Here is a 27,908-nt window from a genome sequence, read left to right on the forward strand (position 1 = left end):
TGTATGTGTGTGTATGTACATAATATATATGTATGTGTGTTTGTATACACACGCAAATATTATATATTTACAAATGTTTACGTTAGATGCAAATAATCGCAATTATTCGGTTTGACAGCACTATATACAGTGTGTGTATATATATATAATATATATATATACATTTTGAAGTATTAAAAATGCAACTGTACTTTGTAATTAATGGGAAAAAAAGACTTCTGGATGCATTACTGAGAATTTTGGTGGGAAATGTGCTCAATTGGGATCAAAAATAATGTCATCACTATGCAAAAAAAAAAGAAATAATAATAATAAGGCTTCATTTCTTTCATGCCAAAAATATAATTTCTTATTTTTTTGTTTCTTGTGATTTTTGCGGTTGATATTTCTGTGAATTTCACTCGTAAGTAACATTTCCCAAAGTGACAGTGTTCAAAAAGTTTACTTTTCACTCTAGTTACTTTACATCTTGATATGCAGACGCTTGATTCTGTTTCAGATGAACATAGACTAACGCACTCTGACAGGACTGCTCGCTCTCTCTCTCTCTCTCTCTCTCTCTCTCTCACACACACACACACACACCATCATCCATTCCATTAAGACAGATGCACAATCTTAAAACCTTGACCATCTCTCTCTCTCTCTCTCACACACACACACACACACACACACACACACACACACACACACACACACACACACAGACACACACACACAGAGGTCTTACTGTGCAGGGCCGCTGGCCCGCGTCACTCTGTGTTAGCATAAGAACAGCTTATTAAAGTCAGAGAACATCACCATGGGCCAAGCCTGAAGATGAAGCGAAGTGAGTGAAGAAGACAGAGAGAGAACTCACAACTGCCACATCTGTCTGTGTGTCCATCTAATGCACATGTATATTACTCATGTTTACACTGTGAGAGGAACATATACGCTCTTACTAATGTAGCTGCATCAACTAAACCTGCTGCTTAAGAAATATCACTGAACCAACCCAAATATGATCATTTATTCCTACAAAACTATTTGTATAGGTTAAATCAGGTTAAAAAAATTAGCTCTTTAAAGTAACAACTGCAGGTTACCACAACAGAAACTTGCATAATTCTCCCATCTGGACTTATATCCATTAATATTCAGAACAACACTCTGACTTTTGCTTATGTCAAAGTGTGATTCTCCTGTTGACACGTAAATATTTACCCGTTTTACATATGCAAATCTCTGCATGGGTTATTTAGCATCACAAAGAGTGAATTTAGTACAGCAGATGATGTTGTATCTGTTTAATTTAGATATGGATCAAAATATGATGTTCACAAAGAGCAGCAAAAGATACTGATATAATTGTTCCATTTTATGAAAGCATGAATTCATAATTAACAAATAAATGTGTTGAGGTAACAAAAAAAAAAACTTGCATTGTTGTCAGTTCTATTTTATACAATATGTTTCATTTAAGATTAAAGGGATATTCCACTTTTTTTGGAAATATATATGCTCATTTTACAACTCCCCCAGAGTTAAACAGTTGAGTTTTACCGTTTTCGAATCCATTCAGCCGATCTCCGGGTCTGGCGGTGCCACTTTTAGCATAGCTTAGCATAGATGATTGAATCGGACAGGACCATTAGCATCTCTCTCAAAAACGCAGCGCCTGAAAATAGGTCTAATAGGTTAGACAAACTTAGTCCCGGTCACGTTGGAAGTTACCGAGCTGGGGAGTATTTTCAGGCGCTGCGTCATATCATTACGCCTGCTGGACTCATGGTACGGCAGCAAAGTTTCTTGATTATTACGCAGGAATGAGACTTTACATTTTCCGTCGGTCTTAGTACACGATGTAACTACAGAAGAGTCAAGTTTTAAATAAGAAAAATATCGAAACTCTTTGGTCATTTGTTTGAGAGAGATGCTAATGGTCCTGTCCGATTCAATGATCTATGCTAAGCTATGCTAAAAGTGGTACCGCCAGACCCGGAGATCGGCTGAATGGATTCGAAAACGGTAAGACTCAACTCTTTAACTCTGGGGGAGTTGTAAAATGAGCCTATTTCCCAAAAAAGTGGAGTATCCCTTTAATCACAATTATAGTGTTGATAGTTACACAGCCTGTGCTTTTGCTTTACTGTGCTATGATAGCGCTCATATCACGGGGCGCTAGAGGTCCCGTACAATCCACAGAAATCACATAACACAGCTGCGTACAGTAACCGTCAATACGGAGCTTTTATAGATGTAGCTCAGGCTGCAAACTAGCTGTCGATGGTGAGGTCAAGTGAGGTTAGACATCCAATAAAACCCTAACAGAAAACTTAAAAATGCTGAAACATAAAATCCTATTCTTTATTGTTTTCAGACTGAAATTAAAATTCTGTCATCATTTCCTCGTCATCATATCATTCCAAACCTGTATGAGTTAGGCGTTAGATTAAGCCAGGATTAGGCCTTAGTGTGAAAGTCAATGGGGTCCAATGTTGTTTGGCATTCTTCAAAAAGCAAGGAATGCATACAGGAGTAAATGATGACAGATGTTCAGTTTTGGGGGATCTATCCCTTTAAGGCGTGTCGCCATGGAGTTCTGTATGTTTGCTAAGAGACGAGCAGTCTGACTGTATACAGGAACAGGCCGCCGAGCCCGGCGACGGCTGCCACGGCGACCGCCCTGACGACCAGAAACTCCATGGAGTCCTCCAGCTTGGTGTGCAGTCGCAGGACCTGTCTGTGAGTGTCCTCGCGAGAGCCCGAGTTCTCGATCACGTGACTGGCCAGTCCACGCTTCTCTTTGAGGGGCATCTGAGCGCCGGTTCTCTTTTCGGCCTCCTCCTGACTCAGACCATCCCTCTGCATGAGTCGGGACAGCTGCGTCGCCGGATCACTGCCAAAATACACACTCGTCAGGGGGAGATCTCAATATTGGCTTACACTTGGAAACACTTTATTTTACAGTGTCCTTGTTACATGTACTTACCATAGTAATAACAGTAAATAATGCATAATTACATGCAACTAACCCTCAACCAAACCCTAATCCTACCCTAACCCTATAGTAAGTACATGTAGTTAATTATTGTAACAATGACACCTTAAAATAAAGGTAACCCTTTATTTTAAGGTGACGTAGTTACAATGTACTTAATCAAATAAGGAACCGAGTAATATTTTTGGTTTGGTTTAGGGTTATTTACTTGTATTTATGCACAATTTACTGTTATTACTATAGTAAGTACATGAAGTACTACATCACCTTAAAATAAAGTGTTACCCATAAAGTGTTACCTAAAACTATTAAAAAAATTATTGCAAAGCTGGAAAAGTAAACGCAAACATTCATGAAAATTAGAAATTGGCAGCCGAAAAAAGTTTGTTGAAGTACTAAAATGACTAAAACTAAAACAAATATTAAATTAATATTATAGCTAAATTTATATAAATAAATAGAAATATTGAAAAAAATATAAAGGAACATTAAATTACTAAAAAGTAAACTAAAATGAAAATGAAAACCTATGGACTAAAAATAAAAGCTAATTCAAAATATTAATAAATATTATATTGGTATATAAATAATACTAAAATAACATTATTATCTGCGTTAAAAAACTACTTTAAAGTAACCAGCCCAATCTGACTCGCGTTACAATGATTTATGAAAAACAGAGAAACTAAAAGATATAAAAATGCATATGTATATCATACCAGTATACGACAACAGTGTGGGTTAGGAACCGAGTGAGACGTCGAGTTTCGAAAAGCAGCGGCACATCCAAAATCACATACCTGTAGCCTAAAGAACGACAAACACAAGCGCTTATTCACGAGACTCATGCTCGATACTCATAATCTGCTTTGTTTTATGCATGTGTGTGAGTGTACCTTTGATGAAGTACAGCAGTATTTGTTTGAACATTTCTTTATGTATTTCTGGGTGTGTGATGGAGTTCAGAAGTCTTCGTTTCTCTGGGTTGGAGAAGATTATCTGTCCCAGTTTCTGTCTGTCAATCTCGCCATTGTCTAACAAAATTTCCTGTCCAAAGTGCCGCAAAATCAGTCTGTACGCTGGGCTCTGGGGCTTCACCACTGAAGCACAGAGAAAAATCACACAAATAAAGCACACATACACACACATACACCATATATATATATAAAAACAGTACTAAACACCTTTTCGGGCAACCAGATCTGCATCGATGACAGGACAGCCCAGCTCTTTGAGTTGAGAAGACACTGTGCTCTTCCCTGAGGCGATCCCTCCGGTTAACCCCACCAGAAACATGCTGAAACAGACAGAAAGCATCATTTACCCATTATCATTTACAGTATGATGCTCAAGAATATTGATCATTGGCGCTCTCTAGCGGCCACCACTGGAATTTCAATTGAAATTTGGGCTCATTAATATGCATTTATAAGAGCAGTAGAAACATGACAGACTCAAACAACATTTCTAATAATAATAACTAACATTATGATTGTCGACTTGTTTATATCTGTACATTGAGCGGTAAAGCACAGGTTAAATCAGTTGACAAATTTTGCTTGGCTTAAAATCACTCAAACCACAACAATAATGTGATTATAAATGTTAATAAACACTACTGACATTTTAAAATGTTAAAAATATACAGAAAACGCAGTTACCCAACAGCAATGACCTACTTCATATGCTGTAAACAGAGATTATAAAAGCGTTTCTGCATATACATTTAAACGAAAATAAAGACGAACCTCAAAGAAACCCCAAAACACAAATCTCGCGCTTAATGGAAGGTTTCTAAAGGGGTTGACGACTCTTTAATAATACTAGATACATATATTCCCATTATTTGTGTGCATAACATTGACCTGTTCGCTTGAAAGCAATGTTTTTCTCTTCCTCCTCTTGGTAAATCATTCAACACAGAACATTGGCGCCGCCACGCGGCCTGGAGCGCGACGACAAGTCTGAGAATATAAAGTACACAGCTGAAGTCTTAGCAAAGCTTTTTAAAGTGAAACTTCTACATCATCTCCCATTCATAATGGTTGATTAATCCCTGCCTGAACCAACAAACTGGTTTACCATTGGCGGTGGTATGTATGCAATGACAGGCAGGTAGGCCTAAAGTATGTTGAAATGGCTGATTTCCAAGAGGCTTTATTAAACAACCTTGCTCTATTCTGACATTTAGTAGTTTTATTATCCCACTGCTGTAAGCTTGGTCAATGCTGGATCAGTCGTCTTTTAATCTACAACTCTAGGTTGTGTTGTCCATATTTTTAACCATAGACCGCACGGTTCACACCACCCTGCCTTAGAGATGAAACACAAACACAGATGGTCAACCTTGAACTGGATCTACTAGTTAGTCCTGATCAAACATCTACTTTTCAAGAGCATGCAGACTTTGATTAGCAGCTCTGACCATGTTTAATTAGAGCTAGAAAAGTATTTGCATTTTTTAAGCTTGCCCTATGATAAGGCGTGGAAATATATATGATTTAGATCATATGTTATCAAGACAACCAGACTTTCAGGGAAAAAATGCATTTGAATTCTGGGTAAATAAAATGTATTTCTATCAGTATCTAGTCTCACAGGTCATTATTGTGAAATCTTTCTGTGACTTTTGTTCATATTATTGAAAAACATCACATCAATGCAATTTTTCGTCATTTTTGTCGTGATCCATTACATTAGCTGGTATTATATGCGGGCAATGAAAGTTAATCAAAATAAACGTCTATACTCAAAAGATGATAGACAGCTGATCTGCTCTGTAGACCAACATTTCAGTTTCATATTTAATACAAACAGAAATGAAGGGAAAAACCCACAAGAAATGGAATTTCTTTATTTTATAGCACATGACTTTCCGACACATCAGAAGTGAACAGTCCATTTCACATGTGATAGGATATTATGAACAAATTATAAAATTGCAAAAGATCCATCTGACATGATTTTAGAACAATTAAGCAAAGCTGTTGTGCACAATGGAAACAACATCATAATATCATCAGAGCCATATTCATAATCAGTCAAAGAGAGAAATATTTACACAGTACAGAGGGAAATATGTTTTAGAGCACCACATGTACATTGACAAAGGCATATCGAGATTTCCTGGTTGTGAACAAAATCTGAACAGATGGAGGAAAGTGAATGGCTTTTGATTTCAGCTCTTATTGGTTTGAGTAAAACTCGTGCTAAAAAGAGTGTGCAATTCTAAACTCAGTGAAACTGTGGGTGAGTTTTTATACATTTTGAGACTATGTAAGGATTAGGGGTTTCAGCACTTACAGTAGATAATCCTCTGTAGAATTCCACAACAACAGCTACTACACTAGATTTGAAGTCTCACGCTTAATCGCCAACTTTGTGATGAATAATCCAGAGCTTAATCTCAGTTCCAGTCAAGTTTCTATAAGGAAGAGAGGAAGGGTTGCCAAACAAGTGACACACATATGAGACATGTTGCAACAGTGCTGTCATTTGCTGTAAGTTGACAGTCATTGCAAGAGACAGCATTAATCACTGGTCTACATGTGACTGGCATCAGATCGGCATGAGCAGAGCTATTTTTGTTAAAGTCTCTTTCTATCATGTTTGATAGTCATCAAATAGCTCTCGAGTGTCTCAGCCGTCATGCTCCATATGGTACCCTGTAAACCTGCCTTAATTATTCATAAAATCTTGCTTTAAAATGATACAAGTGTTGTGCTTGTTTTGATGATGGTTAACACGAGTCAAATAATAATGGTTTTGTTAAAAATTGTACATAGAAAAGTAACAAATTAAGAAGTGCTAGCTTTTAATATCTGAATGGCTTTTTAAAATGAGCAAAGTCAGATTTTTTTGTCACAGTCAATGCAAGTTACAGACAGCGTGAATATTAACAGCGCTGGGAAAGTTTTGGCCTGTAAACTGGTATAGAATATTTCAAATTGGCATTTGAAATTTTGGCAAATTTCTTCCCATTAGGCATCAATATAAGATGCATCTCGTATCCTCCTTCATGCTTGAATAGTGTCTATTTTAATTTGTTGGCATAAAAAATCTGTTGTCCTATACTAGTTTTCTCATGCACATATAGGCTATCATACATATACACAAAATGCAAATTGCTCTCTTTTAAACAAATGAAAGGCCGACTAAAAATGCTAATTGTGGGGAATATACATTAATTTCTACTGTATCACAGTCAATGCTTTTTCATTGTAAGTGAGAACAGGATCCCAGTGAAAAACCTAATTTGGAATCAGCTTTTCCTAAACAAATCTTCAAGTGCTAGGTTTAAACTATGTGTGAGTGAAAAATGTGGATTTCATATTACAATAAATCAAAATGCATTATGTAATAACTTACAGAAATTGCTATAACATCACATCACACATAAATGTGAACATAAAAAGCCTTAATATAATTTTTCTCAATCTACTTAAGATAATTAAGGACTAACGGTAAAAAATCTGGAATGTTTGAAATCTGAACTGTACATTTCAGATGGAAGATTGAATGAGGAATTGACATCAAAATTATGAGTATTGAAGGTAGAAGAACGAAGGGATACCAATAAATATACTGCATTAGAACATAAGGAAACAGGTCTCTAAAGTTTAACATGAAGTTGTGGAGACATCAAGTTCTTGATCCAACATATTAAAGACACAAGCTAAAATCCATCCATTCAAAAGGTTCTTTATCCCCAAATCATTGAGAGTGAAAAGGTACTTTTGGATCCAATAGTTTGTAAGAGTCTAATTGGTTTGGAAATGACCGTAGACTGTAAGACAAAGTCTTCATCTTTGTGTGTTGATGTGTTGTGCTTTATTTGAATGCACTCGCCCTTCTTCTTTTTTTGGAAACGTCTATCAAATTATCAAGACACAAATAATCAAGTCTGTGTGTGAGCATTTTTGGGTGACATTTGTAAAACTTTCAATTCGAGTCATTATCAATTCGAACACATCTTAAGTTTGTCTAATTGGTCAAGGCAGCTGCTGGGATTGATTTTCTCATTCTACTTCTTGGCATTAAACACCATAAGTGGGCGCTCTTCAATACGCTGCCAGGGACTTTTCTTGTTCTCATCTTTATCGTCAAGGTCGTTGTCATCTTCTGGGCTGGTGACAGAGTCACGTTGCGTTTCGCTGTTGCTACTACGTGAGCTGTTCCCTCTGCTTCGACCCCTTCTCGGCATTGAAGACCCCCTTGGTTCCTCAGGACCGTCATCCAAAAGAGGGGTCAAAGGGTTTTCCAGTGGCGAACTGGCCCCCATGCGGCTCACTCCTCCACTGAGGTCCAGAGGGTCATGATAGCTTGGTTTAAAGTAGTGTTTCCCACCATTTGTACCGCTGTTTCCTCCATGGCCCTTGCGCCCGCTTCCGTGGTGTTCCTCTTTGGTCTTGCGACCGGACGCGGATTTGCGCTCATGTTGGGTATCGTGGAGACTTTTATCGCCGTTTCGGTCCTTACTGCTCCCGGCAGGGGCGCTCAATGTGCTTTGTGCGCTGTGGTTTCCGCTGTGCATGCCTCCGTGGCCGAGATCAGCACCTACATCTATGTATGAGTGGCGTACGTGAGCGTTGGCACGGCCGTCGAGTGATATGAACCAGGCACGAGGGTGTTGCTTCACCCCCAGCTCCAGAAGCTTCTTCTCTGTGAGGGCTTGTAGCTCCCCATTCATCTGCGAAATGGTGGAGTCGTTGAACAAAACAGGGATGTGAACCGGTCCTGGTGTTCCACTTGAGGGCCAAACACTATCATCTGAGCCTGCTGGAGATGCACCTTGCTGGGCTTCTGAATGACCTGAACCAGGGGTCTGGCCTTGGTGGTTTTGGCCTTGATTCCCGCTGCTGGTTCCCTGTGAATTCTGTCCGTCTCTGTCTGACTGGTTCGCTCCATCCTTTCCCTGATCTGTGGCACCGAACTCTGACGAGAGCCTCATGTAGTGGGCCGGGATCACAAGAGTTGGTACCATAGAACGGTACATATTCTCCTTCATCTGATCCAATGAGCTGCAGAATATAATCTGACCTGGTTGCGTGTTGAGTGACGTTGGACGAGCAAGGTGATCTGGCCCTTGCAAAACCTGCGAGTACTCCGGTGGCTTGTCAACAATTGGTGGAGAAGGCGGATCAGACGTGTAGCCGCGGTTATCATTGACAACGTGCCTTCGGCGATAGTCGTCCTTCTCGCCAGGGCTGTAGTTGAGGCTGTAGTCCTCATGTAGAAGATTGCTGTCCAGATTGCTTGTATCTGTGGATCGATGCACCTTCATGGGGAAACTCTCTGCATTTCTTTGGGCACCTTTGGACTGCTTGGTCTTAGAGGAATGCCGAAGCTTATGGGCAGGAATGTTCCTGGTAAACTCTTCCCGAGCACTCTTGAAGGCATGGGATGGGGATCCCTCGGATTTGTTGGCGTCCAAGTTGCCATTGGAGGCAGCGGGTTCAGCATGGCCACCACAGATGAGGTTCAAGTGGGACATGGAGGTGCCTTGGTCCCGCTTGGATCCGTTCAAACCAGATGGAGCTTGAATCTGTTTCTGCTGCCGTCGGGGCTTCAGGCACCTTCGTCTGGAAAATAAATATTGACATTTAGTAATATTGTAACATATATCTTATAATCAACCCAGGTTCAGTGGGAAGACATGCTTGTGGTGACATTTCTGCAAAATGATTTTATGGTATGTCGTTTCTCACGTTTCATGATATTTTCAAAGTGAAATGTCCTGTAAATGGTGCTAAAAGCGTGTTCAGTTTTATTCAAAACTGATTAACATGAATCTGGCAATGTTGTTGGTTGTTGTACATATCGAGGCAGTTGAACTTAAATGTGTGGTGCTAAATGATTAATGCTATAATGCGTTTGAAACTAAAGTACCACCTACACTAACCAAATGTAAGATGAAAATGCATCTGCTGAAGCAACCACGCCATGTTAGTTTGCAAATTTCAAAACGTATTTTTTACAAATCATACATATAAGGTAAAAGTGTTTTGAGGTCATAATAACATACTATTGTGTAAGGAACTTTATTAATCAATAATCTGCCCCTTTAATCATAATTTGTGAGAAATGGATTAAACGTTGCTGGTGTTTTACTGCCACTACTGTTCATTTCAGCTGGAAACTGCAGTGAATTGTACGTATCATAGACTGTGATAAAAGATGGACAGCACGTCTCCGCTTCCGTCCACTGTAGAAAAATGAAGCCAAAATATCCCAGTTCGGGAAACACTTCGTTCGGAGCCCGAGTCTGCGCAGTTGTGATCCTGAGGTGGACCCGCAGCATTAAGGTACCGCCCTCAATCGCAAGCACAGCTGTCAATCATGATGTTACCCCCTTTTTATCGCATCAAAAAACGAATTAATACCAAAACTTATTGGGAAAACGAACACTTGAACATACATCTGCGTGATGAGAACTACCTAAAATGACAAAAAACAATCTTTGGGAAAAAAATCATTTGAAATGTAATTTCATTTTTTAGTTTGGCTTGCATCCCATTTGCTTACATGGAGAGGGCGGGGATTAAGAGCTATACTGCCGTCAGCCACCAGGGGGGCGATCGAAATGCTTTGGCTTCACTTTTCAGGACGTGTGCGGCACACTTGGTATGTATAAATACGTTTTTGTATTTACAAAAAAATTTAGGAGGAGGCATGTTCTTCAAATGAGCCTATTTTGCTTATAATAACACATGATTTAGACAAACTAGTACACACCTGCAGTAGTAGAGTAGGACACAGAGTAAGACTAGTACCAGCAGTGCCAGAGATCCCAGTATGGACAGCAGGAAGAAGGTGTGGTAAGCTGTGATGTCCCTCAGGCCCGGGTGAGACAAACCTGAGCCTAGTGTTCAAATACAAAGCATGCTCAGCATTCGTGTGCTTTAAATGCGGTAAATTAAACCAATGCCGTTGCATTTGAGTATATTACCTGCTGAAGAACGGAAGGCTGCGATCCAGTAGCCAAGCTGGGAGGCAGTGAAGTCCCACGTTAGCTGTGATCCCTCTCGAGTGATAAATCCTGTTCCATTTCGTACCCATAGTCCTAGGGAACAAACACATAGCATTATTTACAAAATGATGAGCTAGCTTTGTTAAATAAGAGCATGTCTTTAAGGTGTCTTAAGCATGATAGTACGTACCTGTCTTAGTGTCGTACATCCATACAGGAATGCTGGTGGCAGATCGTATGCGAGTATCAGAAGGCAGAGGCACGGAGATATGAACGGGCTCGGTGACCTCAACCGCTCGACCCTCGCGGTCAAACAGTTGTGCACTGACCGCTGCTATCGTTGTCAGGTCCGTCCAGCCATTCTCTCCTCCTTAGCACAGTTACACCATCATAAATAAACTGTATTGTCTACAGATCTCTTTCATACTGCAAGACTCTCTTATCTCACAATTTTTAGTCTTATATAGAAAGGCCGTAGTGTTTTTCGGACCTGTGTTGTTTGGTTCCAGAGCGAGTGGGTAAGGGAATGAGTTGATTTCATTCTGCTCTCTGGCTGTTGTTAAAACTGCGGTCAGTTCTGTGTAGGAGGAGTTAAACTGTAGGCTCCGCCTTGGAACTTGCAGCCATGGCTGGCTCCGCCCACCTGGAGGTTTAAACAGTAATAGAGTACATTAGTGCCCACCCACTTTTTAAGCGACACTGGTTTCGGAAGTATTTTTTCCATTCATTTGTCACATAGGGATTTTAAAAAATATATTTTTTAAGACAATCAGCTATGAGGTGAATCACTACAAACTTTAATTTGAAACAAAAAGGTTTTTGAAAATGGGACAAAACTACAAAGGTACAAAATTGTACGTATTTAGTGAGGGAAAGAACAACAATGAAGCATTGCGAACAGCATAATTGAATTTTAAAAACGATGGAGAAACATAAAACTACTCATTTACAAATGTTGATTATATATATAAACAATATATTTTTAATTTATAGCAAAATATGCATATATTCATGGGTTTCATCAGGTCCCTTTCGACAGGTGTATAAAATCAAGCACCTAGATTATGAATGCAGACTGCATTGTGCTTGACACCTGTGGAAAGGGACCTGATGAAACCCATGAATATACAAACATTTAAGTATTTTGAGAGCGTAGAAAGATCGACTCGATTACATCATTCACAGTGCTTCATGGGAGTGGACTGAGCTTAAGAGTGTTGCTTGTTTCGACTCTCTGATTGGTGGAATTTTCTGTACAGCATCATGGGAAATGTAGTTTTTCACCACAAATTCAACTGTTAAACACGATTATTTAAAAACTAAGTTGAAATTATGTGGGATGATGGCTTCAACAGAAGCAAATACCATTGATTAACAACCTTGTAGCTCACAGTAGGTCTGTCTTTAAAGGTTTATAAGTTATCATTCAAAATCAGTTTCAATTTCCGAAACCCGACTGATAGGACTCTATAACTTTTATTATAGCGATTCATATGACACATAATTAAAAAGTCTGGGCCTTAATGTGTTTCTTGATAAATCAATGGTATTTGAGATGGATTTAGTTATTTATTTTTCACATTATTTGGAGACTTTGAAGTCACACAGAAATGTTCATTGATGGCCAAAACTGAAATGGACCAGATTAGAATGTTTACACAATCTTTTTCAAAAGAGTTTGTGTAAACCAACATTATTATATGATTATATAGTAGACTGAATTCTTAAGTTTGGAAACCAAGTGTATTTTGGCATAGAAATGTCTTCTAATGAGCGTGTATGACAACTAAGGCCATCTCTGCGTTGGATAAAAGCGTATGCTAAATCACTAAATGTGATGTACGCTACATAGCTGGGTTGCCAGTAAGGCCATTCACGTCCTTTGTTCTAATATTTTGTGAAATGTAAGCCTCTCCAAAGCACGTCACAGATAACCGTACAATGGCTGTCTTTACTCCACAATATATGCCCTATGATTATAGTGGAATTGGAGCAATTAGATAGCAGATTCAGATGCCAAAAGATTCTGTAATGGCATTAGAATATTTCTGCTGTTGCTATGGTGACAGCTGCAGGAAACTGAAGTGTCAGGTTGACATAAGCTGAAAGCTTTAAGGAGAAGAAAATATTGATATATTGACACATACCATGCATGTGCCGACGACTCAATGTCACTTTTTCGTAACCCACAATCCTCAATAATAATCGTATATTTTGTGATAAGGATTTTAATCGTGTGTATTATATATACAAGTTGCTTTAAAGGTCACAGATGTTTTCTTACTTGGGGAGCCATGAAAGACCTGGATGACATCATCATATAGGATCAGTGTGCCAGGCTTCTGGGCCATCAGGTAAAGACTGACAGAGGCATATACTAACAGAGAGAGAGATTTGTTAAAAAAGTAGTCAAATAAAATGGGCACAGATGTCTGTTATGCCACACTGAACAGCATGATAATGGACATCAATATAAACTTCACTTACAGTATATCAGAATTAGCAGATGTCAATGACAGATTTTTACAAGATAATGTATTCTGTTTAGGTTAGTGTTTACTCACAGGGTACGCGGCTGGCGTGCCATGGCACTGAGCTGGTGAGGTAATCTCTCTGAGATGCTGTAATGATTACCCATGTTCCTGTGCGGTACAGAAAGCTGACCACCTGTACGCCATCACTGCCTGCTTTGCTTTGTGCCAGCACACTCTGGTTCCCATGAACCGTTATAGCAGCGTTGGACAGGGGTGAAAGATCACCGCCGTCAAACACCTGGACCCTCACCTGCACCTCTGAGAGGGATAAAACAAGTTCACATGACCAGATGCATGGCAATGGCATTACCAGACATATTTACGTTCAGAAATAAGAAGTCAAACATCAAATATAATAAATGGTCCTTTTAACCTATTATATGATGCACTAAAAGACCCAATGGGTATAGAAACCTCTTAGATTTGAACACAGACAGCTTCATGATTCTCATAAAAAAAATATGAGGCAGCTCTCAAACAGCATTCTCAGCTCACTCTGGAACAATAGCATGCAATAATATAGACAGCTGAAGTAATAAATAAGCACACTTATAATGCGCCTGTAATGAGCTGCCAGTGGGCCTCAGTAAATCTTAGATTTGCATAATTGACATGCACACCGAAAGCTGTTTAGATTCAATATGCTTTTTCGTGCAGCCAATAGGAATTTCTAACAGGGAAAGGCCAGTATTGCAATAATATGCACTTATTGTTTCTGGTCTATAAAGCCACGCGATGCATTTAGAGTAAAATTCGTCAAAATCTGCATTTCAGAATTTGCATTTAGCAATCAGAGACTGATGCATACAAATAATATGCTTTTTCATACGTATTTAGCTCGTTTGCTCGATGTTTTACAAATAAAATAGCCCACCACTCCCTCATCCAGACCCGCTATGCGCCCCTTTATTCTCTACTCACCGAGAGCTTCCCTTTCGGGGATCGATTTGCCAGCTATCCCTTTAAAACTGGACAAAAATAGAAAGAAAAGAAAACGAGAGACCAAAAAGGATGGCATTTTCAAAGCTACATCGCTGTTCCCACCTCGTCAGCCATTTGTGTACGTGTTTTTTCAGACATGGTCGCCAGCATCCTTCTGTGTGATGCGGGATGCTGCGCTGCCGCCTGTCATTGTCAGTGGAAGAGGACAAACAGCGGCCTCGTGTGGTCAAATATAGCGGTGCTTTTAAAAAAAACACACTACATCAATCTTGTTTGTTTTGGGAATATGTTCTGTTTGCATAAAGGGGAGTTCGTAAAACTAGGAGTTCACCGTTGTCCGGACCTCGCTGTTTTTCTGAGGTATATATTTTAAAGGTTGTGAAATAATTGCCTAGTCAGAGGTTCTCCGGACCACAAATGTCTGGTTGGGGCAAGTTGTCATGTATTGTAAATGTTAATAATCTAAATGTATAAATGTATCCAATGCCATAATACAGTATTTGTTGCAATGCTTGTTTTACACGCATTCGACAATTTCATAATTGTTTTGTTGAATTTTTTATTTATTTTTGTTCATTGTGACAACATGCCCCACAATTGGGTTTCACATTGGAAATTTGAGCTGTCTTGAGTATCTAAAATGTTTTGAGTTAAGTTATTGTTAATTCTATCTATCTATCTATCTATCTATCTATCTATCTATCTATCTATCTATCTATCTATCTTTCTATCTATCTATCGATCGATCGATCGATCGATCGATCGATCGATAGATAGATAGATAGATAGATAGATAGATAGATAGATAGATAGATCTGACATTACACTAGTATTTTAAAATGGATGCAAAGTTCTTTAATGCAGTTTATCAGAATAAAATCCACACCTCTTCATGGAAGTCTGCAAACATTGTAGCAGTAAACACCTAGAGGGCGCTATTTAAATAATGTATGCAAATCTAACTGAAATGAACTCAGCACGAGGTCAAGATTCACATAACAGAGAGCATGTTGACTTCAGGAATCAATAATTGTGGGAAAGGTGAAAGATACGAATGAAACAGTGGGGTAAAGCCTGTCCCATGCTGACCCACAGGTATTCCTGCTGTGAAATGGGTCAGTTGAACAGCTTATGTAAGCCAAGGGGAAGGGGGGTTCGAGGGGCTGGTCTTTCCCACTTCTATGGAAAGGAATGAATCCTGGAAAATCTTTAAAGAGATAGTGTCATAATTTAGTCACCCTCAAGTTGTTCCAAACCTGTTTAAATGTCTTTATTCTGCTGAACACAAAGGAAGATATTTTGAAGAATATGGTTAACCAAACAGTTGATGGGTGATTTACTATGGTCCCCATACTATGGAAGTCAATGAGCCCATCAACTGTTTGGTACCCATATTCTTCAAAATATCTCCTTTGGTATGTATGCATCTATTATTATATGTTCGAAACTGACAATAATACTTTAACATTTTATGAAATTTCCATGGCCATGGATGGCACTATGTTTTTTTGTAAAGATTCTCCTTTACATTTCCCCAAGACCTTCTTGTCATTGACCCACAGTTGTAAAGAGATAATAAACTTAAAATAAGATAATATATTAACTAAATTGCCCACATAATCATAGATGTTGCGTAAGACGTAGAGGAAATGATTCTGCACGAATATTGACCTTTGTTTGATAGTAACACCAAAATATTTGTTTTTTATACTCCCTGCTCGGCGTCCGCACACATGCTTAAACTGTGAGCCATGTAAAGTGCTGCCTGTCCTTAATCTTTGATTGACAGCCGAGACGTCCAATCACAGCGAAGTTCCCCGCGCGTTACGCGGCATTCTATTCGCTTATTTGCCAGCGCGCGCGTCAAGCTGTTCCACGGAGACGTCATCGTCTCCTGACCAATCACAGCTCACTTCCGAGCCGCTTGTTTCCCGCCCTCTTCGCTGTATCTTTTACATTCTTTCGCACTAAGTATCAAAGGTACTTTGTATCCAGTTACGCTACACACCATTGAGCCATCAGCATCTATACTGGGGTTTTATTACGAGATTATCAGTAGATATTTTTTTATGTTTATGTTCCTCAAAAGCAGAAGGGAGGAAAGGAGCCCGTCACTTTGTTTCCGTCACCAGTAACATCAGTAAACAGCAGGTAGGGATGATGCTTTCTGACTCTATAATATACATCGGATGGATGATGATCTGTAGTGTGTTGGAGACGATGGATGATGGAGATGTGTGGGGTATTCTGTACTGATTGACGGTTTTTATAGCTGGTATGCTAACAATCCGTTATTGGCCTTGGTAATACTTGCAATACAAATCCATCGCTATTTAATGACAGTAGACTCCCAGTTCAGATGCATGCTGTCATTTCGACCTTATAAACCTCCTCACCTGCTGATCAAGCGTCTAATGGTAGTTTATAATGGATTAATGTGTTTTCTGGCTCTGTGTTTGTTTCGCCCGCTAGGTTTTATTTTATTTTTTTAATAGATGAATATGGGTAGTTACTAATTAACTTACTATTTGTATGCAATAAACCTGTTTTATAATTCAGACAGTTGGTGTATTGTGGGAGGACTATATTTCCATTTAAATGATAAGCCCTGATAAAGTCTGGCACCTGTCCATTACGGTCTTATATCGTTTTGACTATTATTATTTTTTTTGTATTATTTGAATATTATTATGTTTCCTTATTCCAAAAGATCATACTCTAGTGTTTTAGTGCAACATAACTGAAATAATTCACTCGTTATTTTTAATTGGGTTAAAGTTCATTCGATTCATCCCTGTGCAGCGCCCTCTTCTGGTCACAGTTGCAAATGCCTCATTTGCATGTTTCCTGCAGTGTAATTTAGTCCCAGAAAGCAGCGCCCCAGGTGATGACGTGGGATTGTGTATTTGCATTATTAAATTGTTTTGTTTTGTTTTTACTTTCTTTCTTACCAGATCTTTTATTGAACTTATTTTTATTCTAATTTTGACATAAAAATATTTTTAATATGTGTGTGTATATATATATATATATATATATTATTTAACAAATACTAGCCTGGTTGTTGGGAAAAATAAACAGTGGAGCATATTTTATTTAAAAAATATCAGAATTTTTAGGAACAAAACTTTTAATGAAAAAGTATGTTTTGTTCAGGTCACATGGTTTAGAACTCATGACATAAAAAAAAAATCAGATTGTGTAATATGTGTTCTTTTTACCACCTTTCTGTTACTTTATTATTTATATACTAGTATTATAGTATTTATTAATATTTTAAATTCGTTTTATTATATTTGCAGTTTTCATTTAGTCATTTTGTTGTAATTTTGACTTTTTTAGTAGTTGTTTTCTATGTCTATTTCTATAATTATAAAATAGAAATATAATGGAATTTATATATTCTATTTATATTTTAGTTAACACTAACAACGCTTATTTGTCATCGGCATAAATTAATTGTTTATATGCATGTGCAAATGCATAGGCATGTAAATGACTTTAATAATGCTTTGACAGTGTAAAGCTTCTTTTACCAAGCCTGTGTAAGTCACTGTACATATGAAGATTTAATGGATGAATCCTGATGAATACTGTATCAGTGTTTCGCTTGAGCAACAGACTGCTAGTCACGAGGGAACCCTTTGCTCTTGGTTGCCATAACAACACTGTTGCCATAGATACATCTCGTCTGGATGTAGATGTGGGAGTTGTTTTATTTATTTATAAGTTTTAGTTATATATTAAGTGTCTGGTCTGTCTGACTGAGAAATGAAAAAGAATGAGTTTTAAAGGAAGTTTCCCTTCGTTGCACAGACCGGAAAGAGCTTCTCATGTATTTCATAAGCATAAAACAAACCCTTAACTGAAATGTCTCTATCAGCGCTGCTCTTGCCTTAATGGATCATAACTCAAAATGTCAAACTTGTTGATTCATAATGGATGGTGATCAAGTATAAGTGAGATAACGGGAGCGCTGCAATCATGCACTCGCATGCATTTGCTGCAGTGAAATTTGAGCTGCTGTTTTAAAAGCCTCTGTCTTTGTCTCACGCTCTCTTTAGAAATGGCAGAAGCCCATCAGGCCGTGGCGTTTCAGTTCACCATCACTCCTGAGGGGATCGACCTGCAGCTGTCCCATCAGGCCCTGAGACAGGTCTATCTGTCAGGCCTCCGCTCCTGGAAGAAACGCGTCACACGGCTGAAGGTAAACGTCAGACGATTCTTTATGTGATGAATCTGAATCTTTAGTGGTGAATAATGTTTGGGTTGGAATTTGGTTTAAATACAACTTGATTTGATTGGATTGTGGATGTTAGGCTATGATATTATTAGTTAAAGTGCCCCTACTATGCTTTTTCGGATATTACCTTTCATGTAATCTGTGATATGAGTTTTTGTGAAGTTTCAAAGATCAAAGTGCAGATAAATGAAGTTATTGTCTCATAAAAGAAAGAAAGAACGAACAGATTCTGAACTGCCTGAAACAAGTCGTCAGTAATTCTAGTCTTAATTCCTGCGTAATCCTAAGTAGGTTTGTAACCAATTTGCATAATGCCAGTCTATGATCTTCATTGGCTGCCCGCAAACAACATCTACTTTATTACCTTTATTTAACCAGGTAGGCACATAGAGGACTCATTCTCATTAAAAACGGCGACCTGGCCAAGATAAAGCGTCATGATGCAGACAACATAAAGTTACACATAAAGACAAGACAGTGTAATATAAATTACAGACAGTTATTCAGTTCAGTCAAAGTGCATTGTGCAAAAATACATCAAAATTCAATAACTAGGACGTATTCCTAGTTAATAAATAATAAGAGCATACTTAATAAGTTAAGCGATGTATAAAACTATGTATAAAATAAAGTGCAATATGCAGTATTAAATTATAATACAAAAGTAGCAGACAACAAAATAATTGCACTAATTTGCACAAGGGAGAAGATGGTAGCGCTAACATGCACAATGGTGTGACAGTAGGTTAGATATCAATTGTTTGAAAACGGATAACGATACAGTTGATACGAGCCTTAAAGATTTTTGCAGTTCGTTCCAGTCGTTAGCGGCAGAAAACTGAAAAGAAAAACGGCCAAAGGAAGTACGAACATTAGTAGTAGTTAGTAAGATAAACCTACTTGATCGCAGGTTACGAGAGGGAGAAGCTACTGAAATTAGATTTCTCAAGTAGGTAGGGCCTTTACCTAGTATAATTTTATAAATGAAGTAAAACCAGTGTCTTTGTCGTCGGATGTGGAGAGAAGGCCAACCAATGAGTGTGTAAAGATTACAATGATGAGTGCTAAATGGGGCGTTGGTAGCGAAGCGTATAGCACTATGATATAATGCATCTAACTTTTTAAGAAGAGTGTTAGAGGCAGATCTGTAGACCACATCACCAAAGTCTAAGATGGGAAGGATGGTCATATTCACAAGTGCATGTTTGGCAGAGATGGTGAAAGAGGCCCTATTACGAAAAAGAAAACCGATCCTGGATTTTATTTTAGATTGAAGTTTGTTAATGTGGGTGTGGAAGGAGAGTGAAGAATCTAACCAAATTCCTAAGTATTTATAGGTGTCGACAATTTCCAATACAGAACCATCCAAAGTGAAAATATTTTTTGTATAGGAAGGTGCAGAGAGGGATCGATTGAAGATCATACACTTGGTTTTACTAGAGTTTAAAGTTAGTTGGAGACCACGCAATGAATGTTGTATGCTATTGAAGCTCACTTGGAGGTTGTCTAACACATTATTCATAGTTGGGCCGAAGGTGTAGAGAATAGTATCATCTGCGTATAGATGTATCAGAGAGTCACCTGCGGCCGTGGCCACATCATTAATATAGACCGAGAATAGTATCGGGCCAAGAATTGAACCTTGTGGCACCCCCGTAGATACAGCCTGTGGGCTAGATAGCAAGCCCTCTGATTTGACATGCTGAAATCTATCTGAGAAATAATTAGTGAACCAGGCGAGGCAGTGATTCGAGAGACCCAGACTCTTTAGCCTATCAATAAGGATGGTATGGTTGACAGAGTCGAAAGCCTTGGCCAAGTCTATAAAAACTGCTGCACAGTAATGTTTGCGGTCAGTAGCAGAAATGATATCGTTTATGACTTTCAGTGTGGCTGAGGTGCACCCTCGGCCAGCTCGAAAGCCCGATTGCATATCCGTGAGGCTGTGATTTAATTCAAGATAGTTAGTAATCTGTTTGCTGACGAAGCGTTCAAAAACCTTAGAGAGACAGGGCAGAATAGAAATTGGTCTGTAGCAGTTAGGGTCTAAATTATCTCCCCCTTTGAAAATAGGGATTACCGCAGCGACTTTCCAGTCTTTCGGAATATATGAGGTGTCAAGAGAAAGATTAAAAATGGCAGTGATAGGTGTGGCAATAATAGGAGCAGCCAATTTTAAAAATACGGGATCTAAATTATCCAGCCCAGCCGTTTTGAATGGGACAAGATTTTGCAGTTCCGTCAAAACATCGACTGTCTGGATATGGGCAAAGGAAAAGAGTGTTTGACTGACTGAGGGCACTATAGACAGAGGTGAATTTAAAGTTATTACAGAAGCTGTCGTTTGGAAAGCTTACTTTGATAGTAGATTTTGATATTTGATTGATTATTAAATCTGTCCGGGTTATTTTTGTGCATGTTTAACGCTGATAATTCTCACACATTCCCCAGCTGCATTTCGTAGTGTCTTCTGTTTATTCTGGCCGTCTTTCCTCATTTTTCTTGTGTTTGTTCATTGCTCCTCTCGTACAGAACAATGTGATCACCGGCGTGTATCCCGCTAGCCCGTCCTCATGGCTGTTTGTTGTCATTGCGATCCTGGCCACCATGTACACGCGCTCGGACCCTTCCATGGGCCTCATCGCTAAAATCCAGGAACATCTGCCTGTCAGGTAAAAGAGCTCACAATGTTGCCTCAGACTAATTGAATTTGATCCCAGTTCAGAAAACAAATGAATTATCTGCATTGTGAACTCAAAGATACACATGAAACATTTGTCATCCTCTTATGTAACTCACTTTGCAATCCTTTTCCAAAGGATATTGGTTCCCACCTATGAAAACATGAGCATGCCTGCAGAGGGTGTGTGTACCTTCACACACCTTGAATGAGTTTGTTTCACACAAAAGCAAAGGAGTTATTTTACAACACGGATGCTATTTTGTGTCCCAAATAAATGTGTTTAATAATGAATAGCTGGTGCCAACTTTATGCAATTAATATAAAAAAAATTATTGTCATTTTAATCCATTCTTATGTTTTCTTTACGTTCTTCAAGGACCCCTTGTGTTTCCAAGTTTTTTCCCTCTATTAGAATTTCTGAAATATTTGGGAATAGCATTTCAGTGTTATTATTTAATACTTCCTTCCAAAAGTTTGGGGCCTGTAAGATAAAAAAAAAAAGAAATGAACAGTTTAATTCAGCAAGGATGCATTGATCAAACGTGACAGTAAAGACATAATAATGTTACAAAATATTTATATTTCAAATACTGTAAATGCTGTTCTTTTGAACATTCTACTCCTCAAAGAGTCCAGAAATTTTTTTTTATCACGGTTTCCACAAAATATTAAGCAGCACAACATTGCAGTTCAACATTGATAATAATCAGAAATGTTTCTTGAGCAGCGAATCATCATATTAGAATGATTTCTGAAGGATCATGTGACACTGAAGACTGGACTAATGATGCTGAATATTCAGCTTTGATCACATTGCCTTTTAAAAATGCATGAAAATAGGAAATTAAAATTATTATTTTAATTTGAAATAATATTTTACAATATTACTGATTTTACTGAATGTTTGATCAAATAAATGCAGCCTTAGTGAGCAGAAAATACTTCTTTCAAAAACATTACAAAATCGTATAAACTTTTGAGTGGTAGTGTATGCATTTTTAGATTTTAGTAAATATAAGGTGTTATTAAAAAGACTGGAGGTTGTGTCCTCAGGTTATGCATCAAGCCTATCATATTTTCTCTTTTTGAGGTAATTAATTATTTAATGTAAAAACAAACAAACACGCTTGTTTGTAAGTAGTTGATAATCTTAACGTCAACCATGGCTGTTACCAGTATTATTATGACTAGTAAATAAGTAATATTTGAAAATTTCCTCATCATGCAACTAGGGCTGGGCGATAAAACGATAACGATATGTATCGCGATAGACACGTAATCAATATCAATAAAAAATGCGTTCGATAAAACGTTCGATAATTATTTATTTATTTTTTTCGTTGGAAGAAACCAGCAAAGCAAGTTTGATTGCATGAACAAAGGCACTCACTCTCTAGTAACTAGATAAAACAGAAAAAGTCAGCTCGCCTGACTTAAAGTCTGACCGTAGTCAGACCAATGTCGTCTGCAGATTATGCAAGACCGTCGTCAGTTCTCTTACGAGAGGTACTCTCGTACTGCGTAAATCTTACGCTAGGGGAAAATCTCTTTTCCGCGAGATACTGAAGCCAAAAAATTATCCTTAATTTTGAAATAATGTAAAACGCGTTGCGGCAGCATGCAGACACAGGCGAGACGGCTTGTGCGCCTATTGGCTGCCCTGCGGCAACTGCAGCAGCCTATCGATAAGGCCCACTCGTGACGTCAGCTCCAATGGGGGCGCTTCGCGCCCAATACGTCACGTCCTGCCAGAATGGGCGTGGTCTAGGGCTATAAACATAGCTTCGAGAGGCTAGCTCACAGATTTTTCATCTCTTCAGCGAAGCTCTCGCATCGCTGGACCCGGAGAGAAGCCGCGCCGTCTGAAAAAGCCTTTCAGCGGGACGAGTCGACACTCTGAAGCCGCTGGCCGCGCCGCCTTCAGTCGCCTTCCTGCTGCGCTATCCGGCGTTATATCCTTTCTCTGCTACTGTGTTTTGTGTATGTGTGTGTGCTCGCCGCCGCGACACACACTCTCATTGCACTAAAAGAGCCGGGCGTCTTTTTCAAGACGCCCCTTTCCTGAGGATCACGCAGCTCTCGCGCTCGCGCTCGCTGACGGCGACCGCCCTCACTGCGAGCCAGTTACTGCCTGGTGACTCTGAGGACTCACCTGGCATCCTTCTCCGAGACTGCTCCTCCGCCCCCCCCAACCCGCAAAGCTCGCCGGTGCGCCCGCTTGCCTTGCCTGCTTGGGGGATGATACCTGCTCTCCCTCTGTTCGAGCCGCGCAAACCGCGCCGTTCACAGGGGATGTCAGGAGCGGACGGTCGCGGGGCTAGCTTTCTCTCTCCCTCTGTTCGAGCCGCGCAAACTGCGCCGTTCACAAGGGAGGCTGGAAGCGGACGATCGGGGTTAGTTTTTCTTTACGTTACAAGAAAGCTACCCTGCCCTTGCGCCCCATTCATGCGTCACTCACCGGCGAAAAGACAACTCAGTTCCCTGATTAGGCGACTGGAAATATCAATATTGCAGCAAACGAGCCTGTTGTAACACGCACGCTTGCAAGCAAACGCCGAAGAAAACATGTTGACGCTCTTTTATATGCTCATGCATCTATACACCTTTGTGTTCCCCCCCTGTGGCTCAGTGGCGGAATCTTAGGTTTTTCACACGAGGGACCGGGGTTCGAATCCCGGTCTAACGGCAGATATTTTATGCCGCCAATGCTTCGCTCTGTCAGTTCCCTGAAAGGCGACCTCAGATGTGCATTTTGCAGCCAACGAGCGCGCTGTACAACCCGCTCGCCTGCACCCAAACACCGTTTCTATGGTTCCCGTGCGTCACTGGCGAAAGGAGAAAAGGGTGTTTTTTAGCCCCGCTGCGGCCGGGCCGACCTCCACTCCTGACACATTTCTCATTCCCCTCTTAAAGGAGAAGTTCACTTTTAAAAAAACTTTTGCTGATAATTTACTCACCCCCATGTCATCCAAGATGTCCATGTCTTTCTTTCTTCAGTCGAAAAGAAATTAAGGTTTTTGATGAAAACATTCCAGGATTTTTTCACATATTATGGATTCCATTGGGACCCAAACGGTTCAAGGTCCAAATGACAGTTTCATTGCCGCTTCAAAGGGCTTTAAACGATACCAGACGATGAATAAGGGTCTTATCTAGCGAAACGATCGGTCATTTCAAAAATAAAATAAAAAGTTGACGTTTTATAAGCACAAATGTTCGGCTTGCTCTGTTCTGTGATGCGCGTTCGTGACGTCACGTAATACGCAATTACGTTGAAAAGGTCACGCTTGAAAAATTGAAGAAAATGTTCTTTTTGGCTTTTTAATATTAAAACACTCAGGATGCGCACACGAAATGGGCATTTTAAACGATAAACTGACACAAATACATTTGAAAATGTTTATATGGTCCTCCTTCCGCACATTTGTAAACACATCAAACTTGACCTTTTCAACGTAATTGCGTATTACGTGACGTCACGAACGCGCATCACAGAACAGAGCAAGGCGAACATTTGTGCTTATAAAACGTCAACTTTTTATTTTATTTTTGAAATGACCGATCGTTTCGCTAGATAAGACCCTTATTCATCGTCTGGTATCGTTTAAAGCCCTTTGAAGCGGCAATGAAACTGTCATTTGGACCTTGAACCGTTTGGGTCCCAATGGAATCCATAATATGTGGAAAAATCCTGGAATGTTTTCATCAAAAACCTTAATTTCTTTTCGACTGAAGAAAGAAAGACATGGACATCTTGGATGACATGGGGGTGAGTAAATTATCAGCAAAAGTTTTTTCAAAAGTGAACTTCTCCTTTAAGTTCAGGTGACTGGAAATGTCAATATTGCAGTGAGCGAGCCTGTTGTTTTGCACGCACGCCTGCAAACAAACGCCAGCATGTTGACGCTCTTTGATAATACTCGCGCTACTGAATATCTATGTGTCTTCCTCTGTGGTCCAGTGGTAGATCGTCAGATTTTCACGCGAGAGACCCGCGATCGAATCCCGGGTCTACCGGCAAAACACACTTTTTGCCGTCAATTCTCGCTCTGGCAGTTCCCTGAAAAGGCGACTGCAGATGTGTATTTTGCAGCCAACGAGCGCGTGGTACAACCCGTTCGCCTGCACCCAAACTCTGTTTCTATGGTTTCCGCCTCTGAAGTTCAGACGACTGGAAATGTCAATATTGCAGTGAACAAGCCTGCTGTAATACACGCACGCCTGCAAACAAACGCCAGCATGTTGACGCTTTCTGTTTCTATGGCAACTTCTCGCTCGTTCAGTTCCAGTAAATGCGACTGTTCCAGTGTATTCTGCAGTAAACAAGTCGGCGAAATAGCCCGCTTGCCTGCACACAAACGCCGCTTTTACGGCTACCCAGATAAATCCCATAAGAGTGTATTTTCTGGTGTCCCGGCCACGGCCGATGGTGTTACGAATGTAGACGAAATTCCTACACAGAAACACAGCCCGTCACACAGGGCTCGCGCACATGAAATCGACCCAGGTCGATTGCGCATTAAACGTGGTAAATGTGCCCACTGCCCAGTGCCCACAAACACTACGTTCCGCATATCTCAAGGTTTCTGTAAAAACAAAACCAACGTGCATTCGCTCTGCTCAGGCGAACAATGCTCTCAGTGTTGTAAATGTGCCCGCTATCCCGCGCCCACATTCACACATAGACATGACAGGTCCTACGGGACTCGCCCAGCCCTCCCCTCTCGGTTGACCACCGCAAAGGAGTCGAGCGCGGGCAATCTGCCCGCCGTTATCAGCGCGCCCCCTGCCTCGAAGCGCGACGCTTATGTTACAGCACACCGAAGCCCCTCTGTCGCTGAGCGACCAGAGCGCGCTCCGCATTCAGCCCCTAGCCATTCGTGCAGATGCATGGGCAAGGCTACCCGGGGGTTTTGAAGTGGGTGCTAGACATTATAGAAAGAGGCTATTCGCTACAGTTTCGCCGACGCCCTCGTCGCTATGTGATGCGCGTCGAAGCTACGGTAAAAACAGAAGTAGCACCACCTACTTCGAGCCGAAATTTTGAAACTGTTGAGCAAAGGGGCCATAGAGCCTTTATCTCAAGCTCAGAGTGAAGGAGGGCTATACAGCAGATACTTCCTGGTACTGAAAAAAGACGGGGGTCTCAGACCCATACTAGATCTAAGGCAACTGAACAGAGTGCTTGCGAAGCAACAGTTCGGAATGCTCACGACCAGAAAAACCCTCACGCACATTCGCCGAGGAGATTGGTTTGTGTCAATAGATCTGAAAGACGCATATTTTCAAATACAAATAGCGTCACGTCACAGGCGACGTTTGAGATTCGCCTTCGAGGGCCAGGCATATCAGTGCTCAGTCCTACCGTTCGGCTTGTCTCTAGCCGCTCGCACCCCTCAGACTACAGGGCATGCGAGTATTGAACTACTTGGACGATTGGCTGATTCTAGCTCAATCTCACTCGGTGCTCATAGAGCACAGGACCATTTTGCTCGATCACCTCGAGAATCTGGGTCAATTGGGCGAAGAGTTCTCTGTCTCCCAGACAGATAATATCTTTTCTGGGCACAGAACTGGACTCGCTGTCTATGATAGCGCGACTGTCACCAGAGCGCGTACTAGACATTCAGCACGCAGCGAGCTCTTTCCGCTGCGGCGCATCTGTCCCGCTCAAGAAATTTCAGAGGATGCTAGGTCTCATGGCCTCAGCATCATCAGTACTTCAGTTGGGCTTGCTTCGCATGCGCCCGCTACAGTTCTGGCTGAAAGCGCGAGTACCGCGCCGAGCGTGGGCTTCCGGTCTGCTTCGTCTCAAGGTCAATCAGAAATGCATCGCAGCTCTGAAACCTGGGAAAGCAAACGACTTGTACCAATCAGGTGTTAGCCTGGGGACTTCCTCGAGTGTGAAGGTAGTGTCTACGGACGCCTCCACCTTGGGATGGGGAGCACTGCTCAAGGGCAGACCGTTCTTCGGCCAATGGTCAGAACGGGAGAAGCTTCTACACATAAACTGCCTCGAAATGTTGGCAGTAGACAACACACTGACGCGTTTTTGTCCCTAAATACGAGGACACCACGTCCTGGTCCGCTCGGACAACATGTCAGTGGTGTCCTACATAAATCGCCAGGGCGGCCTCAGGTCCCGAAACCTGCACAGGCTGACAGAACGCCTCCTGGTGTGGGCTCAGCGCAACCTGCTCTCGCCGAGAGCAGCGCATGTGCCAGGGCTCCTGAACGTAGGACCGGACAGACTGTCCAGAAACAATGTTCCGACAGGCGAATGGCCTCTACACCCACAGACAGTCCAGCTGCTGTGGAAGAAATTCGGCAGAGCGGAAGTAGACCTGTTCGCGTCTCAAGAAAACGCTCACTGTCTGGAATTTTTCTCCAAGAGCAGGGACGCGCTGGCTCACGTATGGCCCCGCCGCCCGCTCTATGCCTTTCCTCCCGTCTTTCTCCTGCCTCAGGTGATAGAACGGATCAGAGAAGGATGCTCAGTGCTACTCGTAGCGCCGTTCTGGAAAAACCAACCCTGGTTCCCAGTTCTGATGCAG

The 27,908-nt window shown here is 40.6% G+C and overlaps 3 protein-coding genes across 4 annotated transcripts in view; 1 reads left to right on the forward strand and 2 right to left on the reverse strand.

Annotated features, from left to right (window-relative positions):
• Positions 1 to 1,274: 1,274 nt before the first annotated feature.
• Positions 1,275 to 4,940, reverse strand: dcakd (dephospho-CoA kinase domain containing). 2 transcript variants are annotated; one of them, XM_082184184.1, is made up of 5 exons: positions 4,849 to 4,940; positions 4,168 to 4,280; positions 3,880 to 4,083; positions 3,703 to 3,790; positions 1,275 to 2,881 (listed from the first exon to the last, which is right to left on the reverse strand). In XM_082184184.1, exons 2-5 carry the CDS (start codon positions 4,277 to 4,279, stop codon positions 2,596 to 2,598), a joined length of 690 nt encoding a protein of 229 aa, XP_082040310.1. In that variant the 5' UTR covers position 4,280; positions 4,849 to 4,940; the 3' UTR covers positions 1,275 to 2,595. The 2 variants fall into 2 exon arrangements, with proteins under 2 accessions (XP_082040310.1, XP_082040309.1); XM_082184183.1 differs by having other exon boundaries at positions 4,732 to 4,890.
• An 874-nt stretch (positions 4,941 to 5,814) lies between these two features.
• On the reverse strand, positions 5,815 to 14,604 carry fam171a2b (family with sequence similarity 171 member A2b). Its single transcript, XM_082184091.1, has 8 exons — positions 14,408 to 14,604; positions 13,517 to 13,744; positions 13,237 to 13,329; positions 11,443 to 11,595; positions 11,143 to 11,322; positions 10,932 to 11,045; positions 10,718 to 10,844; positions 5,815 to 9,564 (listed from the first exon to the last, which is right to left on the reverse strand). The coding sequence occupies exons 1-8, from the start codon at positions 14,502 to 14,504 to the stop codon at positions 8,007 to 8,009; spliced, it is 2,550 nt and encodes an 849-aa protein (XP_082040217.1). The 5' UTR covers positions 14,505 to 14,604; the 3' UTR covers positions 5,815 to 8,006.
• Positions 14,605 to 16,339: 1,735 nt separating this feature from the next.
• The window catches only part of LOC309509415 (carnitine O-palmitoyltransferase 1, liver isoform), a 30,339-nt gene continuing 18,770 nt past the window's right edge, over positions 16,340 to 27,908 (forward strand). The window contains exons 1-3 of the mRNA XM_082184095.1: positions 16,340 to 16,579; positions 18,493 to 18,635; positions 21,204 to 21,343. Of these exons, the coding sequence (XP_082040221.1) occupies positions 18,495 to 18,635; positions 21,204 to 21,343 (281 nt within the window). The 5' untranslated portion in view covers positions 16,340 to 16,579; positions 18,493 to 18,494. The remainder of the gene's footprint in view (positions 16,580 to 18,492; positions 18,636 to 21,203; positions 21,344 to 27,908) is intronic.

Source organism: Leuciscus leuciscus (assembly GCF_965113295.1).
Source record: "Leuciscus leuciscus genome assembly, chromosome: 11".
Lineage (NCBI taxonomy): Eukaryota > Metazoa > Chordata > Actinopteri > Cypriniformes > Leuciscidae > Leuciscus > Leuciscus leuciscus.